Genomic DNA, 17,042 nt, shown 5'->3' on the forward strand with positions numbered 1-17,042 from the left:
TACCTCCATCACAGAAGTCACTTAACATCTGACATTTTCAATAACTGGTGTGACAAAGCAGTGCACTGCTGCTCTCCAGTGACATCTTTCCAGGTCTCCTAGTAAGACTGGCTAATATTGGAAATGAGATGACTTTCCGCTCTACTAAAAAGGTCACACAGAGTGGTAAACATGTTTTTGGTTTGTTTATTAGTCTCCAATTTCTTCCTCCAGAATGCGATGTTCTTTTAATAACTAGCTGCTCTGTAGGATTGCCCCCAGAGAGAAAAGAGAAAAGAGCGCAGAGAATGAGAGAAAAGGGAAAAGAAAGAGAGAAGGGGAAAGATGGAGGCAGAGAAAGATAAACAGATTCAAAATCAGATTCATGTTTGAGAGACATCAGACCGCAGGAGAAGGAAGAGGGGTAAGGAGAGAAAGGAAGGAAAACGAGAGTGTAACCAGATCTATATTAGAGACAGAGAGGCTTGTTTTTCAGTCTCACCTACTAGCCTCCTACCCTCATCGGGCCAGATTGTATTTTTAATAAGCCTCCACTCTCCTCCTCTCCTCCTCTCTCCACCTCTTCTTTCGGATGACCAGTCAACTAGAGCATTGGGAATCCAAAGGAAAAAAAGAGTAAAATAGACAGCAGGGATGACAGATAGGCAAACGGGAACTTGATATCTTGATAATAATGACTTAGTGAGAGCAGAGAGGGCAGGATGTAATGACTTGCTCCACTTGCCACAATATTTACTGCAAGAGCGTCTTTATTTTGTCAGATCATATTACTGAAAACTGACTTCTAATAGATTTTGATAGGATGTGCTTTTTGTTCCTTCTCAAAGTGCTTACTATTTAAGCACATGTAGGAATACTAATGTTGAAAAGCTTCTAAGTGCATATTTATGAATAAAGTTATCACATTCAGCAAATATTCGACCTCTTTGACCTTTTCCTCATTGGGATTTATTTTTATTTTATTTAGTCTCATATTTTGTGATTAGATGAAAGGTTTATTTAGCTTCATTATCGTTAGGTTTTTTTTTTAAAGTAACTCTTAGCCATCATCTAAGTTGAACAGTATCTGTTTTTTTTCTTCTTACGTGTTTGACTGTTGTCTATTAAGAAAATACTAATTCCTGTTGATTTTGTATAAGGCACTGCATGACCTTGCCCCCATTTACATTTCCACATTCTACTTCTTGACCACTCTGAGCATTTTATCCAGCTGCAAAACAAAAGGTGCATTTGTTGTTTTAGCCTGCATCCTCTGGAAGCAGCAGCATCGCAATTTGTAAGATTTGCAGAATGCCAGAAAGCCTTTATAGGCTACCCTTTTCATCCCTGTCTTGTGTTTTGGGTTGTTTGGGTTTAGTCTGTCTGTCATTGCACTGTGTTTTATACAGTAATTTATTTTTACATGATCTATTCCTTCATTTATATTTTCTCTGTGTGTGTTTGTGTGTGATCTGCTTTTAAACTGTTCTTATTTTAAATTCCATTTAAATAGGCTTAACTCACTCACTTACATTATTTCTTTAATAATCATTTGAATCCGAATGCAATAAATATCACCCCCTTTACTTTATAGCTTATGGTGGCTAATATATAGGTAAATATTGCTTTTTATTACATGGCTCTGTTAAACACTCTGTTCTGACTGGTCAGTAATTCATTCTACGGTCTGTTATTTCTGAAGAGTAGATCACTGTGATGAATAACAAACCATTTCTATGGATGCAGTTTGAACCACTGACACTTGGCAAAGTCAATAAGTCAATATTTTGTGTCAAATTATTGATTACTTTATGGACATTACAGTTTACTGACTTTAAGGCTCAGTTTTTCTACACATGTGCTCCTGTTATAGTAGGTTTTAGTATTAATATCACATATGCTGGATTTTAAGTTACTGTTTGCAAACATGCTTTGCAACAAAAGTGAACACAGAAAATAAGATAATACAAGCAGAGGGAAGAGTCTCTGTAGAAAAATACACAACTTTTTTATTTTTAGGAAAAGACTGTATGGGATATCTTTAAAGCTTCGCATAATGGCTGTAAATTATAATCATAAGGTGTAAAACTAGAAGTATGATGAAATAATATGTTTCTGTTAGTTTAACCTCCAGTTCATTTAAGATCTGCCCACCTCCACTGTATAGATTCACTTTGTTCTCCACTCCCTTTAAATGAGTGAAATCCTTTGTGTTTTACACACATGAGCAGCCTGATTTGGCAGTTTAATGTCCAATATGTTTCCACATTGCGGTGGAGGATTCATTTTGTTTTCATCTTATGTTGCACTTGTATGTTTGTGTGTGTGTGTGTGTGTGTGCACGTACGCACGCGGTATCATGCTCCCATGTGTATGTGCAATATGCCCAAGTGTCTGTGAGTGTGAAGTGGAAAGTTTGCATATCCCTGCCTACGTGAATATGTGTGTGTCAGAGAGGGAAAAAAGTCCCAGGCTTTGTGTATATTTGCAAATGGTTGTGAGTTGCTGTTACTGTATGTGTACACATTTGTTTGTGTGTGGGTTTGGAGAGCAGTGCTCGCCCACACTGACCTTTGTCAGGAAGAAGATGTGTTTCTGAATTAATACTCTGCTGTTGCTCGCTGGTTCTACCACGGATCAATCTCCATACAGTAACGTCTCACAGTTATTCTACTAAACCAAAATCTGGAGGGAAAAGAGCTCAGATAAAATGTCTCTTCATAATGCTTAATAATTCAATAACGGACAGCATAATACTGTTGTGATCAAATATAAGTATAAGGATTTAGATTTGTTTTGAATGTGTGTTTTATCAGCCAAATATGGCATGTTCTTAAATAACCTATAATCAATATTTGGGGGGTTTATCTAAGTTATAAAGAGAATTAACTTTACTATTTTGGTTAAGTCTCTATGTTACACAAGTGTTGTTTTTGGCTGCAGCATGTAGCTGTTTTCTGCAAAAAAGCCCTAAAAACTGACTATATGTTACCAACACAGCACCAGATGGCAGAGTGACATTAGTGATCAGCTGGCAAACACAGTACAGCATATAGCAGCAAATAGAAAGATATTTCTGTCAGGAGATGGCAGAGACCAAAAAAAAGCCAAAAGGGGAATGAATATTGTACTTTTATTCTTCCGGGTGTCCAAAAAAACAACTAGAGATGGATGCTTATATTGCTCTGTGTGGGCTGGATGTGTAATTTAGCGCTGTTAGCTAACAATTTCACCATATCAACTAAAAAGATGATATGTCAGAGTTGTGTATGCAGCCCTCAAGTGGCCAAAAACTGATTATTGAAGGGTTATGTCAATTGTGTGTTCACTTTCTGTATACATGATCTTTTGTACCTTATCAGTTTGTGCATGTGTTAATGTGTCACTCTTTAGGTGCCTGATGCTATCCAGAAGTGCCAGCGTGCAGGCATCACAGTGCGCATGGTGACAGGAGACAACATAAACACAGCCAGGGCCATCGCCATCAAGTGCGGCATCATCCACCCAGGAGAGGACTTCCTCTGCATCGACGGCAAAGAATTCAACAGGAGGATCCGCAATGAGAAAGGAGAGGTGCGGTAACTTCCAGAGCATGAGGCTGAGCTCAGGAGAGAGAAAATACATCTGTAAACCAAAATCACAACCCCCTATCTTGTGTTTTTGTGTGTGTCCAGGTGGAGCAGGAGCGTATTGACAAGGTCTGGCCTAAACTCCGCGTCTTGGCCAGATCTTCCCCAACCGACAAACACACACTCGTTAAAGGTGAACTGGTTGCCTTATTGTCATACTCAATACTGCTGACCAAAATTAAACTCACCTTCTCTACAAAATGTGTAATAGTTTTGCAAAGGCAGTGAAAAGCTGATATATATCAGAATCCAGATCCATTCACTAGTTCATGTACAGCTGTGTTGTCTTTCAGGTGCTATTTTCTATGTCGTGTTCTGTGTGTCTGACAGGCATTATTGACAGCACTATGGCAGACCAGAGGCAGGTGGTGGCTGTGACAGGAGATGGGACCAATGATGGACCTGCACTTAAGAAAGCTGATGTCGGCTTCGCCATGGTGAGCAAACCCTATTTTTTCTGTTTATATCATTTTCTGCCTTGCTTGCTGTCTTTAGGGATCGATCTCAGTAAACATCTGCAGATATCTTCTTCACCTCTGCAGTATTTAGGGTTTCTTCTCAGGCACTCTGCCTCTGGCTGTGTAGATTAGGAGCTCCCCCTAGTGGATTTGTGAGCCCACACAGTTCCTCTGCAGTATACTAAAATGGTATTTGGTTGTTAAGCAGTGTCTTCTATTTCAGGTCTACTCACAAATTAAGTTATTTGGCTCAGCACCATGTCCTCCTCGGTCCTGTGAGATAAGAAAGCGGTTCCCAACTATTTTTGTCATGACTCCACAGCTCTATCAGACAAGCTCTGTTATTCCTTTTTTGTCACCTAATGTCTTTATCCAAAGTGCTCATTTTAAGTGATTTTAAACAGTTTACTAGTAAATTGACTAACGTGACAATAAATGCATTAGAAACCAACAGAGCAAAACAAATCGTAATTTCTGTTTTTAAATTACTTGGGCTACTCCACAATCCTCCCACACATGCCCTGGACACTACAGACGTCCCCCCCAACACTAACCTCATGGTGTGAATCACCACGATTTATCGACCGTACACCCGGTATTCACCTTGTTGACTGCCATCAGCCTATCTGCAAAAAAGATTTACCCACACCAGTGGCTGATGTTTTGATGTGTCACATTAATTTTGTGCAGGCTGATGATGCGAGCTCTAGACTAACATCGTCTTGTTGTCCCTGGGGCAATGAAAACGTGTTTGGGATGAGAAGAGATCTTGCCCAGGATGCTGTTGGTCCGAAAGCACGCAGTATATTATCAACAAGTCATGGGGCAAACTTGATTGTTTTTCTGATAATGCTTCATTGTAAACAACTAATCTGTGTTGACATCTACAGGACGAGAGTTAGTTAATGTTAGCTGTTAGCAGCTGGTGGCCGAAACAAACTGCTGACGGAAGTTGCGTCGAGTTACATTATGATGTGTTCAAGTTTGATTCAGTAAAAATGAGTATTGGTTAAATCATAATGTTTCAATGATTTGTTCAGATGTAATCTTGTAAAAATGTAGTTTTTGGTGGGAAACTTGAATTAACAGCTGTTTGGAGGAGAATTCTTTTTATGTTGTCATAACAATATAGATATATTAGACAGGGAATTATGAATTATATTATTTATGGCTTTTGAAGCAGTTATTTTAAAAGGTTTTGATGTTTAACATAGGTGTATGAATGAATTTGTGCTCATTCAAAGGTAGTGTAATGATGGGATAAATAACTGTAAACAGTTATTTTTTTATAATGTAGAGTTCTTTGTTTCTTTGACACAACAGGGGGAATATATAACAACAAAAACAAAATAAGCAACCACAAAAAAACATCCATACTGGCTGTTGGCCAAATTGTTATTTTAAACATTGGTATCGGTATTGGCCCCGGTTGTCACGCAACCTTTGTTGTCCGTATAAGGCGACTGTTTATAAGGTGCTGCAATCTGCCACTTCTTCTGTAAGTCACAAAACATGACAGAAAATCAGGAATGTGGGCGTTCTTCTCCTCCCACATAAATATGGAGCCTCCTGTCATCAAACCACCAACACACACTAATTAGTCTGCATCATTAGCCATCATCAGAGCTGATTTGTGTCCAGACTTTTTTTTACAGTGGCTGCAGATTTCTTTCAGTTTTGATGTGTTAGGTTGAGAAATAGTGCAGTGTGATGCAATAAATGTTAGCTTGTGTCTGACTGCACCTTTTCTGCTCCCTCCAGGGTATTGCTGGTACAGATGTGGCCAAGGAGGCATCAGATATCATTCTGACTGATGATAACTTCAGCAGCATCGTTAAGGCCGTAATGTGGGGCCGCAACGTCTACGACAGCATCTCCAAGTTTCTTCAGTTTCAGCTTACTGTCAACGTTGTGGCCGTCATAGTGGCTTTCACAGGCGCTTGCATCACACAGGTCAGAGGCGTGTGGCCATATGATTGGGTTATATAAGCTTAACTGTAGTTTAATCTCACCCATTGTTGTATTGACATTATTGATTTTAAAATGAAATTTTTACGTTTCATTTCTGCAGGACTCTCCCCTGAAGGCCGTGCAGATGTTGTGGGTGAACCTGATCATGGACACTTTTGCATCTCTGGCCTTGGCGACGGAGCCTCCCACAGAGTCTCTGCTGAAGAGAAAGCCATACGGACGCAACAAGCCTCTCATCTCCAGCACTATGACAAAGAATATCCTCGGACATGGTGTCTATCAGCTCGTCATCATCTTCACGCTGCTCTTTGTTGGTATGGACAGTAATATACTGCTCTGCAATACGCCAAGGCTTCTGCATCTTCATGATGTGATGTAGTTCAAAGTAAATGACATCATTGTAATTGTCTATTTGCAGGTGAGAAGATATTTGACATTGACAGTGGCCGTAACGCTCCCCTCCACTCTCCTCCATCTGAGCACTACACCATCATCTTCAACACCTTCGTCATGATGCAGCTCTTCAATGAGATAAACGCTCGCAAAATCCACGGAGAGAGGAACGTCTTCGATGGTATCTTCAGGAACCCCATCTTCTGCACAATTGTTTTTGGCACCTTTGCTGTGCAGGTAAACAGATACAAATTATTTGATTTTTTTTTTAGTTATTTATTTTGCTTGGGTATTATTAGATATAGATATACTGTAGATATGCTATATCATTAGATATAGCATGTCATGTTTTTTGAAATTCAAAGGTGGAAGTCATTTCTTTTTTTTCCGTATATATTTTCATGTCCCTTTGCTTTGTGTAGATTGTGATTGTGCAGTTTGGAGGGAAGCCATTCAGCTGTCAACCTCTGGACCTGGAAAAGTGGATGTGGTGTGTTTTCCTCGGGCTGGGAGAGCTTGTCTGGGGACAGGTAACATGCAAACTAATCTGTTTCTGTCTGTTTTCCCGCTGTGCTTGTACTCTTGCTTTTATTCTGAGCACCATGTTTTTACTCTTCCTCTGCATCGCTACTGTACTGTATGCTTGTCACCTTTCCCCTTGACCCCGTGCTCTGTCTTCTCTATGGGTTAGGTGATAGCCACCATACCCAATAGCAGGTTGCGCTTCCTGCGGAGGGCAGGCCAGTTAACTCAGAAAGATGAGTTACCAGAGGAGGACGTAAATGAAGACAACGAGGAGATTGACCACGCGGAGAGGGAGCTGAGGAGAGGGCAGATCCTCTGGTTCAGAGGACTCAACCGCATTCAGACTCAGGTGAGGACACAAGTTCAATCCCCATGTTGTGATTTGTTGTTTCATTTTACAGAGATTTAGCTGGATTGATTCTGCCTAAAAAAAAAGGATTTGAAGATATTTGAAATTTCGATTCAAACAGGGTCACTCTTATCACTCGAATCATAATGTATAGCAGCTTCAAAGAACAAATATTTTTTTTCTGTAGATTTTGGCAACCCTTCTGTATAAAATCTGTAGTGTTTCCATGAGCACCACTGCCTCGTATCATAAAGATCTTGATTTGGCTAGCACATGCATTCATTTTGGACAAGTAAAAGAGAGACACAACATATTTTGAATACTATTTTTCTTTTTAAATACAGCTGTTTGCAGAATGCATAGCAATGATATAATGTATTAGAGGGGAAAACCACCAGTGGCTCCATGATACAATATTATGATGATACTTAAGTCGTGATGCAATATTATTGCAATTTTAAACATTTTTGGATATGCTAAGTATTACAATAATACATATTTAGATATATTGCGATTTATTACCCTTTTTTTCAACTGCAAATTACATCCCCAAAGGAAATCTTTATGTTTTCTCTAGTAACAATAATAAGATCACCTTGTCAGTCTGTTGTCATCTCACTTTAGTCGTTTTTATTGCAGCAAAATGTTTACGATGGACTGAAAAAGCAATTGTTATTATTCCAGTCGGCTCCCTGAAGTTAAATTTATATTTGCAATATTAACAACTTATAAAATAAAAGATATTGATACTTGGCATCTGTGTATCATTGCAGTTTTGCCACGCAAAAGACAACGATACTATGTTGTATCGATTTAATTCTCTCATCCCTATAATGTGTCTATTTAAGTAGTAAAAACTCAAATAAGAAAGGTGAAACAAGTAAACTTTCTCATAGCAACCAAAGCAAATTCATATATAGATGTAAAACCATGTCTTGCAATGTATTTCTTAAATAAAATAGACATTACATACCTGTCTAGGAGAAAGAGGGCTAGTTTAGGATCAGATTCAGTTTTGAATCCTTTTAAATCCTGCAATTCCTGCAACATTCTCTCTTAAATGACCGATCAAGGTCGACCCGTGGTTTTGCCTTTGCTTTATCACTGCCCCCTTTTATTCCTCTTTTAGCATTTATTCCTCTTTTTCTCTTTGCTGATCCTGGCCTATTATTACCCTAAATTACAAAATATAATGTCAAATATATAATTTTACAAAGAAAAATCTTGTCCAGCATCCTTGTCACTCTCTAAGGTACGACTCACTGCAAAAATGTGCCTTGAAGAATGTAAACAAAGGCTTTTCCGGTCTAAGGGCTGTAAATTGTCCCATCTAATTTTGCAGGGAATCAGACCCAGGGACAGACATTAAGAATTTCTATATAGTAATAGCCAGTCCTCCCCCCGATGGTCTTGTTTGCATATGCACGTCATAGAGGCATCAGTACTAAATTTAGACTGTTTCATAACCAGTTAAGAACTTGTTGTTGCCGCTTTAATAATTAAAATATTAGGTTTTGTGAAGTCAGTTAAGCAGCAATAATCACAGACAAGTTTACATTTCTCCTATGATGTTTTCTGACATGGCTTTTTGTTTTCCTTTATGTCTGTCTTTTTCATATAATCCATTTTCAGTAGGAAGTTGCACCTCAGACATTACATGAGAAAATTACCCTTAAGGAAAAGTGCTAGACTATGTTATATGTTCTTCATGTTAGTCAGTAACAGCTTTGAAGTCATTTTATCTCAGATGGTTTATTTAGGTACATGAAGACGCAGCTTTCTCTCACTGGACTGCGGCCATCACCTGTGTGCACCTGTGGAAGATCGGCAGTCAAACCTTGGGGGTTAAATACAGCTGGACATAGTCGCTGAATTGTTCTCACTGTGACCAACTCTGCACACCGTTATCACTGTGATATACACGACAGTTTTACATGTGTTCGATTCGATTTCATCTCACTGATTTGTCACTAATGGACCAGGGTGAAGCTTCCCCAAAAACATGATTCTGTGGACCAGCGTCCTACAGAGGCAGCCAAACATGGTTAAGAGACAGACATGAAGATTTTCAGTATTACAGGAAAGCTATGGTTTATTTCAATGGAAATAGCATATTTTGAATTGCAGAGACATCACTGAAGAAAGGTCCCACGGGGCAACAAGCAAGTGGTCAGATAATCAAAAAGCTTTAAACAAACCCTCAGATTCATCAGAATTATTTGGAAAAGGGGTAAACTAGAAAATAACAAACTGTTTCACAAGTTAAAGAATGCCTCCCTGGTTCAACTTTGACCGACTATACTTGGTGTAGTTCTGAGCTTCCTATGTAATGACAGATTACCAGCAGTATACAGTGGAGGCACTAGTTTTCGCTTTTAGTTCAAAATGTGGTGGTATAACAAAAAATCTCGCAACCCATCTAATCGTCTGACCACATGAAGCTGATGCCCTCTTGTTGATGTTCGCACCTTCCAAGATTTCAGTAATTATTTCGTGAGTATAATGTTATCATAATCATTTGAAGCAATACAGCTCACATCAGCTACAGAAACAAAACCCAAGTTGTATTAAACTTTAGTTTTTCTCTAATTCCTCACCTTATGTGGAGATGGCACAAAACAATATACCTTGAATTATGTAAATGGCTGCATCTGTATGCTATAAAATGAGCGGCCAGGGTCGTTTCACCCAAATTAGCAAACTTATTTTTTTTGAGATTTCTGTTTCCTGACACAATACAAAGCAGGTGAATACACTTAAGTTCTGTAGTGCTGACAAAATTGAAAAATTACACTTGAAATATTCACCAGTAAAACCTGTTTCCAAAAAAGTATTGGCCATGTTAGTCTGGATAATCCATCAGTACTCAGTGCCACGGCCAAAAATTGATACTGAGGTCATAGAATTTAAAAAGATGTATAACATGATGATAAACTTTTCTTGGTTAGTAACAGAGAACAGCTGAATGAATCACTCGCGTCAAGATTAGCAGTAAGTGAGAGCAAGAAAACGCAGCTTGTACCAGTGTATTGATACTGCAGAAAATGAGTATTCAACTAATTTCAAATATTCAGGATAAAAATGTATTGATTAATCGTTATAGTTGACAACACTTGCATAAAGTAGGTCCAGTAAAAACTGTGAGGTCTGAGGATTTTTTGCGGAGCAGAGTCAGATATTGTTTCTTTAAAGACACATTGCTGTTGATTATTTTTAATGCTAAGCTGCGAGCACCACTGCTGAAACTCACTCACCTCTGCTGTGTTTGGGTGGGGGCAGAAATCTTGAGACGAGGTAAAAGAGACATATTTTTGGAATTTGGGTGAACTAACCCTTTGAGTCAAATTCACCATTTTGTTGAGGGGATACTGCGCCCTGGTCTTTCGCTGTCTCTCCCCCATCCTGTCATGATTGAGGCACTTTGTTCTCCCTTTACCACCAAAGTCACCCAGCCTGTCAACCTGTGTTGTCATTTGGTCTCTGTCACTCTGAGCAGCCATTTGTCCTCTCCTGTCCCGCTCTTCTCCCACAGATTGACGTAGTCAACACCTTCAAGAGTGGCACCTCCTTTCAGGGGGCGGGGGCTCTGAGACGCCAATCATCCACCACCAGCCAGACCCAGGATGTAACCAATGTTTCTAGTCCTAGTCACGTGTCCTTGTCCAATGCCCTTTCCTCTCCTACAAGCACTACTGCTGCTACTGCTCCTCCCACTACTGGCCGTGAGTCAGAACTCTGTCAGTCTGCTTCTCTGCTCTCTTTGCTTCAGGGGTGCCATCATGTCATGAACAAAAAGTTTTTTTTCTCTGTCTGGCTTGAGAATCTAAAAACAAATTGCTGTGACAGTCTCCATTTTGGGGGTTGGCATCTCTGAACATTCGTCTTTTTTTTTTCTTTCTTGCTATCTGCTTTTTTCATTTCCTCTCTTCTGTCTTTTTGCTGTTCATACTAGATTTCAAATTCATCTTGATATCTCCTCCCATGCTTGGGTGTACTATCGTCTCATTGGTGAATGTGTGTTTGTTTCCTCAGAGTGCTAGGAGCGCAGGACTAAGGGTGATACCCACGGCGTGACATTTCAGGTTGTGAGTTTGTCTCCCTCTGCTCATCCCCCACCCGCCATCCCATCCTCCAATCCTTCCATTTTTATGTCTTGACGGACATTAATGTGAAATGATTTTAATCAACTCACCAAGGGACTGGGTAAACATTCAAGTATAAGTTGTATAAGTTGTTTTATTGTATCTGTGAGTTTGCCACTGCTGAGGCAAATCACGTTGAATTGAGCTGAAGCAAATTTTACCTGCTGTTACGTAATGCAAGCACAAGAAAACATAAAGGAAGCAACAGTTCGTGTGCCAGTTTTTTTTTTTTAGCTTTTTTGCAAAGTTCCAAAATGATCTTTCAAATGGGGATCCTGAACGATGCAACCAAAAACTGACCACCTGGGGGCACTGCCAGTATTAGGGTCTATCTCTGTTTAATGCTATTGTCCACCTGCACCTACCATTTCTTCCTCTCTCTGTCTTTAATACACACACACACACACACACACACACACACACACACACACACACACACACACACTTTGTCTCTAATCTTCATGATGAAAATCAGATGTAAACCTCTGCTGAGGGTCGTGTGGACAGGAATGGAGAATCACCATAAAGCAGTACTGCACCAATAATTCATCCCGTCTTGTCGCTTCATACTGTCGGTGTAGTTGACTGTCATGTTGCCATAGTTACGGACATAGATCTGCTGCAGCACCAGCGACGTAAATTCAACCCCCACCCTCTTCTGACACCCCATCAGTGTTACTTGTCAAACATCCTGTCACATGCACTCATCCCGACAGGCTCCTCTTATTATTTGTTTTATCTGTTCTTTCTCCTTATACCCACCAAGAGTACTACAGTTTTTACAGTATATTCAGTGTCTTTTTTTAGTAGCATCGCGATAAAAAGTAACTCACACAAAGTAAGTCATACAAATCTAAATGGTATTTACACAGATTAATCCTGTAGAGGCAATTTCTAATGTCAATAGAAACATTATTGGTGCAGCCTTGATTAAGTGATACCTCTTCTGTATACCCGAGTGTGCTGACATGAGTCGATGTCCTGTGTAAAAGCATCCACTATTGTCTTTTATAGCTATTAAATTGTACGAGGATCTTAAATTGAAGCATCTGTTAATATTGTGCATGCAAATTAGGAATGCATCGATCCGATACTGATGAAGGATATTGATCAGATACTGACTCGTATAGCTGGATCGTGTGTCGGTGACAATGGGTCCAATCTATGCATTTCAGTTCTGTGTTTACATAACATTTGATTACAGTGGAGCTTTTTTACCTCATGCCTCAGCAGTGTGCTGGTAGACGACATTTTGTTCATTTCATGCAGTTGTATTTTATACTGGAGTTTCAATTTTTATCTTTGTGCATATTTGTTTTACAATGATAGAAAAGATATGTTTAAGTAAAGTCTGATGTTTCCTTACACATAAAGGAAGGATCCCAGTCACTTCCACACAGTGAGGCATACAGCTTATTGACTAAACAATGGTAATGGTATCAGTACTTATAAAGTCGGATCAGTGCATCCCTAATGGAGATAGAGTTTTGATTAATTTTCCAAAATCCACAAATTGAAGGCACTGACGTTCAGATTCTGCTGTCCTCACTAAAGCTTCACATAATAGTTTGGGGCCTATACTTGAGTGTTTACTTAGATGTGCATGGAGTTGAGAGCTGTCAGACCTCTGACAGTAAACACATTATTTTCACCATTCACTTCCATTTGTTTTGTGTCAGCAGTCTGTGTGCCGGTGTCCACTTCTTCACCGTCCTGTTGTCTTGTTGCATGTTGTTCACTTCTTGTTGACTTCCTGTGTTCATAATATTTAACCTGCTGTGTTTGCTCGTTGTCTAAATGCCACTGTTTTTCTCTTTTTTTTTGGGATGTGTTGTTTTTGATGAGTTTTACACTGCAGTGCTCGTGTTGAACCAACCTCCTGATGCAGAGTTTGACTCTCTCCATTGCCCTGTTTGGGACCATGCTTCACCCACACCCTGTGCTATATTTGTGTGTTTGTGTGTCCCATTCATAGTCTGTGTAGATATCGTCCCAGACAGTGCTCTGGTGCCCTCCAGAAGTTTTTAAACCACCCGATTGGATCTCTCAGATCTAACCTCCTTCCTTCTTACTGACCTCGTCCACCAGATTTCTTCAAACTTGCATGTGATATTCTCCTTTAATTTTTTCTGTGAGCATTCCATTTATTAACGTGGCTTGTTTCTAGGTATACAGCACATTGGACTAAAGCGTATACTTACAACGAGCGTTTGTGTTGCTTTGTTTTTCTTGAAATGTATGATTTTGGTTTGTGTTCCTCACGGCTTTTCTTAGTGCACGCCAAAACTGAGTGACTTGTGAACTTTAGTCATCTTGTGAAAGCAGAACACAGACTGCAGTTGCTTCTCCTCTTGTTGCTCCTTCACCTTCTCCTTCACCTCTATATCCTCAACTGAGAGGGTCTCTCCTCCCCCTCTGATTCTTCTCTCCCCCACTTCCCTCTCTTCTTTCATCCCGAGGGTCCCTCCCACCCTTCCATCGTGTCTCTGGCATCATGTCTCATCGTTCTTCTTCTTTTCTCTTCCCTCCCTTTTTTTTTGCACGACAGATCCGCGTTGTGAATGCATTCCGTAGCTCCCTCTATGAAGGCCTGGAAAAACCAGACTCCAGATCATCCATCCATAACTTCATGACGCACCCTGAGTTTAGGATAGAAGACTCCACGCCCAACATCCCCCTCATCGACGACACAGACGACGATTCCGCTCGGAGGAGGAGGAAGTACTCCAGCCAGCCCTCGTCCCCCAACAAGAACAACAACGCCATCGACAGTGGCATCAATCTCACCATCGACACCAGTAAATCAGCTGCCTCCTCCAGCCCTGCCAGCCCTCTTCACAGCTTGGAGACCAGCCTCTAACCGTGATTCTAACCTCAGCTCTAACCTCTTAATGTCGTTTCCTTGCAGTCTGGAGGCACCTTCTTTGATTCCTCCAGACCTTTAACTGCAACCTTGTTGCCCCTAAAAATTTCAGCTCAATTCTCATCTTCCAACCATTTACTACGCAGGACCGGTCCTGTGGCAAAATCTCCATCTTTCCTCCCCCTTTACGCTCTTAAAGCGCTCCGCTCCTCCAGAAACGGAGAAAATCTAACGTAATACGGCAAGGTGAAAAGAAAAACTTAACATACAATCAGAAAAGCGCAACAAAGCCACAAAACCTACACAGCCATCCTGCTTTTGTGGTTGTATGTGTACGGTGGCGGCGGCGGCGGCGGTGGTGGTGTGTATGACTATATGCGTGTTAGCATGTACTGTATAAGCGTGCCGCTGACTGCACATAGGTACGAACTGTGTCTTTAGAGGCACCGCGAGGAGGACGATGAGGAGGGAGACACTGCTGAGGAGTGAAAATCACACAACAGGACAGACTCTAAACTCCCCTTACACTCCCTCTCCTCAACAATAACATTGTCAATACTGATAATAGTTTAAATTAAATTGAAAAACATTGTTATTATTATGATTCTGATTCTGATTATTATTGTTATTATTATTGTTGCTCCTGCATGAATGTACATTACCCAAGTTTTATTTAAAGGGGTTTTAATTTTATTGGAGTTCTTTTGTTCGGATGGGCGAGGCCTCGCGGCGGACTACTATTTTAAAGACAGCTTCTCTGAGTTCCTGGCCTGCAACGTTCCCTCTTCTGTGTGGCATGAACATGTACCCGACTGTAAAAATTTATTTCATCCATAAACAGAAATGTGTAACGAGGTGGTAGGGCTCAACTTGCACAGTAGTTTTGCACCTGTCAGAAAAGAGGAACGCAAAATAAGAATGACGATGATAGCATTTATGGGATATATTCTATAAATATAAATACATATAAATATATTTAGAGAGAGTTTATCTTTGTTTGTTGGCATGTTGCCTTGTTCCTGCTTCAATGGCTCAAAATACTTTGACTTATTTATGTCTTAAAGAGAATGTAATTTGTTTACAACCTCGTAGAGATAAACTTCCTGGTTTCTAGAAAGAGAGAGGGGCGAAGCTGAAGCGCAGACGGACCAGAGCTGTGTTGGTGTGTTATAACTGAAAAACCATGTGCTGGAATTTGCCTGCTATCTTTTCAAATATTGTAGATATTTTTAGAGGATTAACAAACAAAAAGAAACCAAAATATAATGGGAAACGTAGTAAATGTGGAATCTTAGTATTACTCTATATGATTGTTGGGATCAAGTTGGAGTGGCTTGCCTTTTCTAAACGGAGGCCTCCTTTTTGTGACAGAGGGGGAATATTTAATTCTTTTTTTTCACTTATTCTTCTCTCTCTTTTTTTTATTGTGTTTTTTCTGTGCTTCAGCGCTGGCCTGGGGTCAGGGCTCGAGTCAAAGGCTGATATCAGGACCTTAACAGTGAACTGTCTTCTAGATAAACATGCTTGTTCAAAGGACTTGATGTTTTAAAAATACGTGTGACCATCAAAACGGCTGCAATCGAGTCATAATAGAAATCTGCAGTTAGACTTGGCTTACGTGTGCCGCATGGAAATCTTACTTTCTTTTTTTTTTTGTTTGTTTGTTTATTTTTGTTCAAAATTTGGAATATATTGTGTTGTTTATTTTTTTTTTAATTTGAATTTTTTTTAAGGATTTCCTCTAGCAGAGAGACACATGCAGCCCCACAAAGCTGTTGGCATTTTTAAACATCTAAAAAAAAAAAAAAAGAAAAAACTGACAAAAAAAAAGACAAATTACAAACAAACATGGAATGTTGCTTTGACTCTTTTTCTATATATATAAAAAAGACGATCCTTTTCTGCACTATCTGGTTATGAATGAAAACTTCTGTGGTGTAATTCTAGATGTGCTTTTGTGTGTTTTAACCAAGCTTGTCTTTCTGCCGTCACAGAATATACAGTACTCTAGCATCTCAACTGTACTCACTAGTTGTAAACTATTTATTGTGCTTTGACCAATCAGACATTACCAGAGAGAAGTTACATACAGAAGGCACATTTACCCAGTCTTATTGCACTCAGAAGGACAAGGCCACTTAACTAGCCTGTACTATTGTTATTTCTATTACTAACCGAAGTCATTGGCAAGCATGACGTGAGAGGCTCATTATGCAACTTGAAAAAACTGACAATTTTTCTACCTAAAAAGAAATCCTATACACTACTACAGTATATACAATCATTTATCCGAGCAGTTCTTTCTTTCTTTTCTTTTTTTCTATCCTCCTCTGTCATTTCACAGTCGATCCGTCCATCTGAAGAGGGTGCACAAGCTTTACCAGTTAGCTCAGGCGTGTTGAAAAAGTAACATGGACCATTTGAATAAAATCTGTCTTATTTAAGTTGAAGGAAAAAAAAAGCTGTTGATTTATTTTGTTTCCTTTCCGATGTTTTAACTTGACAATTTATTTGTTTATTTGTCTGTAAAAAAATTAAAACAATAAACAAAAAACATAACAACAGCAACAACAGCATTTTCAATAATAAAAAAAAAGAAACAAAGACTTAAGCCAACATTCTCCAAACACTTTTACATCCAGGAGGACATTCAGCTTTACGAGGATGCAACGACGACAAGTTTAAAAATAATCTTTGTAAATACAGCAATGAGTCCACTGAGGACAGAAACTT

General features: G+C 39.5%; 1 protein-coding gene across 11 annotated transcripts in view; it reads left to right on the forward strand.

Annotated features, from left to right (window-relative positions):
• atp2b2 (ATPase plasma membrane Ca2+ transporting 2) overlaps nucleotides 1–15,990 on the forward strand; it is a 143,356-nt gene extending 127,366 nt beyond the window's left edge. For 8 of the 11 annotated variants that reach the window (XM_042506226.1, XM_042506210.1, XM_042506252.1 and 5 more), the window contains 9 exons: nucleotides 3,373–3,552; nucleotides 3,654–3,741; nucleotides 3,939–4,045; nucleotides 5,828–6,019; nucleotides 6,138–6,351; nucleotides 6,456–6,667; nucleotides 6,853–6,960; nucleotides 7,122–7,304; nucleotides 13,995–15,990. In XM_042506226.1, the coding sequence (XP_042362160.1) occupies nucleotides 3,373–3,552; nucleotides 3,654–3,741; nucleotides 3,939–4,045; nucleotides 5,828–6,019; nucleotides 6,138–6,351; nucleotides 6,456–6,667; nucleotides 6,853–6,960; nucleotides 7,122–7,304; nucleotides 13,995–14,306 (1,596 nt within the window). In that variant the 3' untranslated portion in view covers nucleotides 14,307–15,990. Of the gene's footprint in view, nucleotides 1–3,372; nucleotides 3,553–3,653; nucleotides 3,742–3,938; nucleotides 4,046–5,827; nucleotides 6,020–6,137; nucleotides 6,352–6,455; nucleotides 6,668–6,852; nucleotides 6,961–7,121; nucleotides 7,305–10,836; nucleotides 11,027–11,336; nucleotides 11,387–13,994 lie in introns of all 11 variants that reach the window. The other 3 variants (XM_042506261.1, XM_042506300.1, XM_042506290.1) reach the window with 2 other exon arrangements.
• The last annotated feature ends 1,052 nt before the right edge of the window (nucleotides 15,991–17,042 follow it).

This window comes from Plectropomus leopardus, chromosome 2, assembly GCF_008729295.1.
Source record: "Plectropomus leopardus isolate mb chromosome 2, YSFRI_Pleo_2.0, whole genome shotgun sequence".
Classification (NCBI taxonomy): domain Eukaryota; kingdom Metazoa; phylum Chordata; class Actinopteri; order Perciformes; family Serranidae; genus Plectropomus; species Plectropomus leopardus.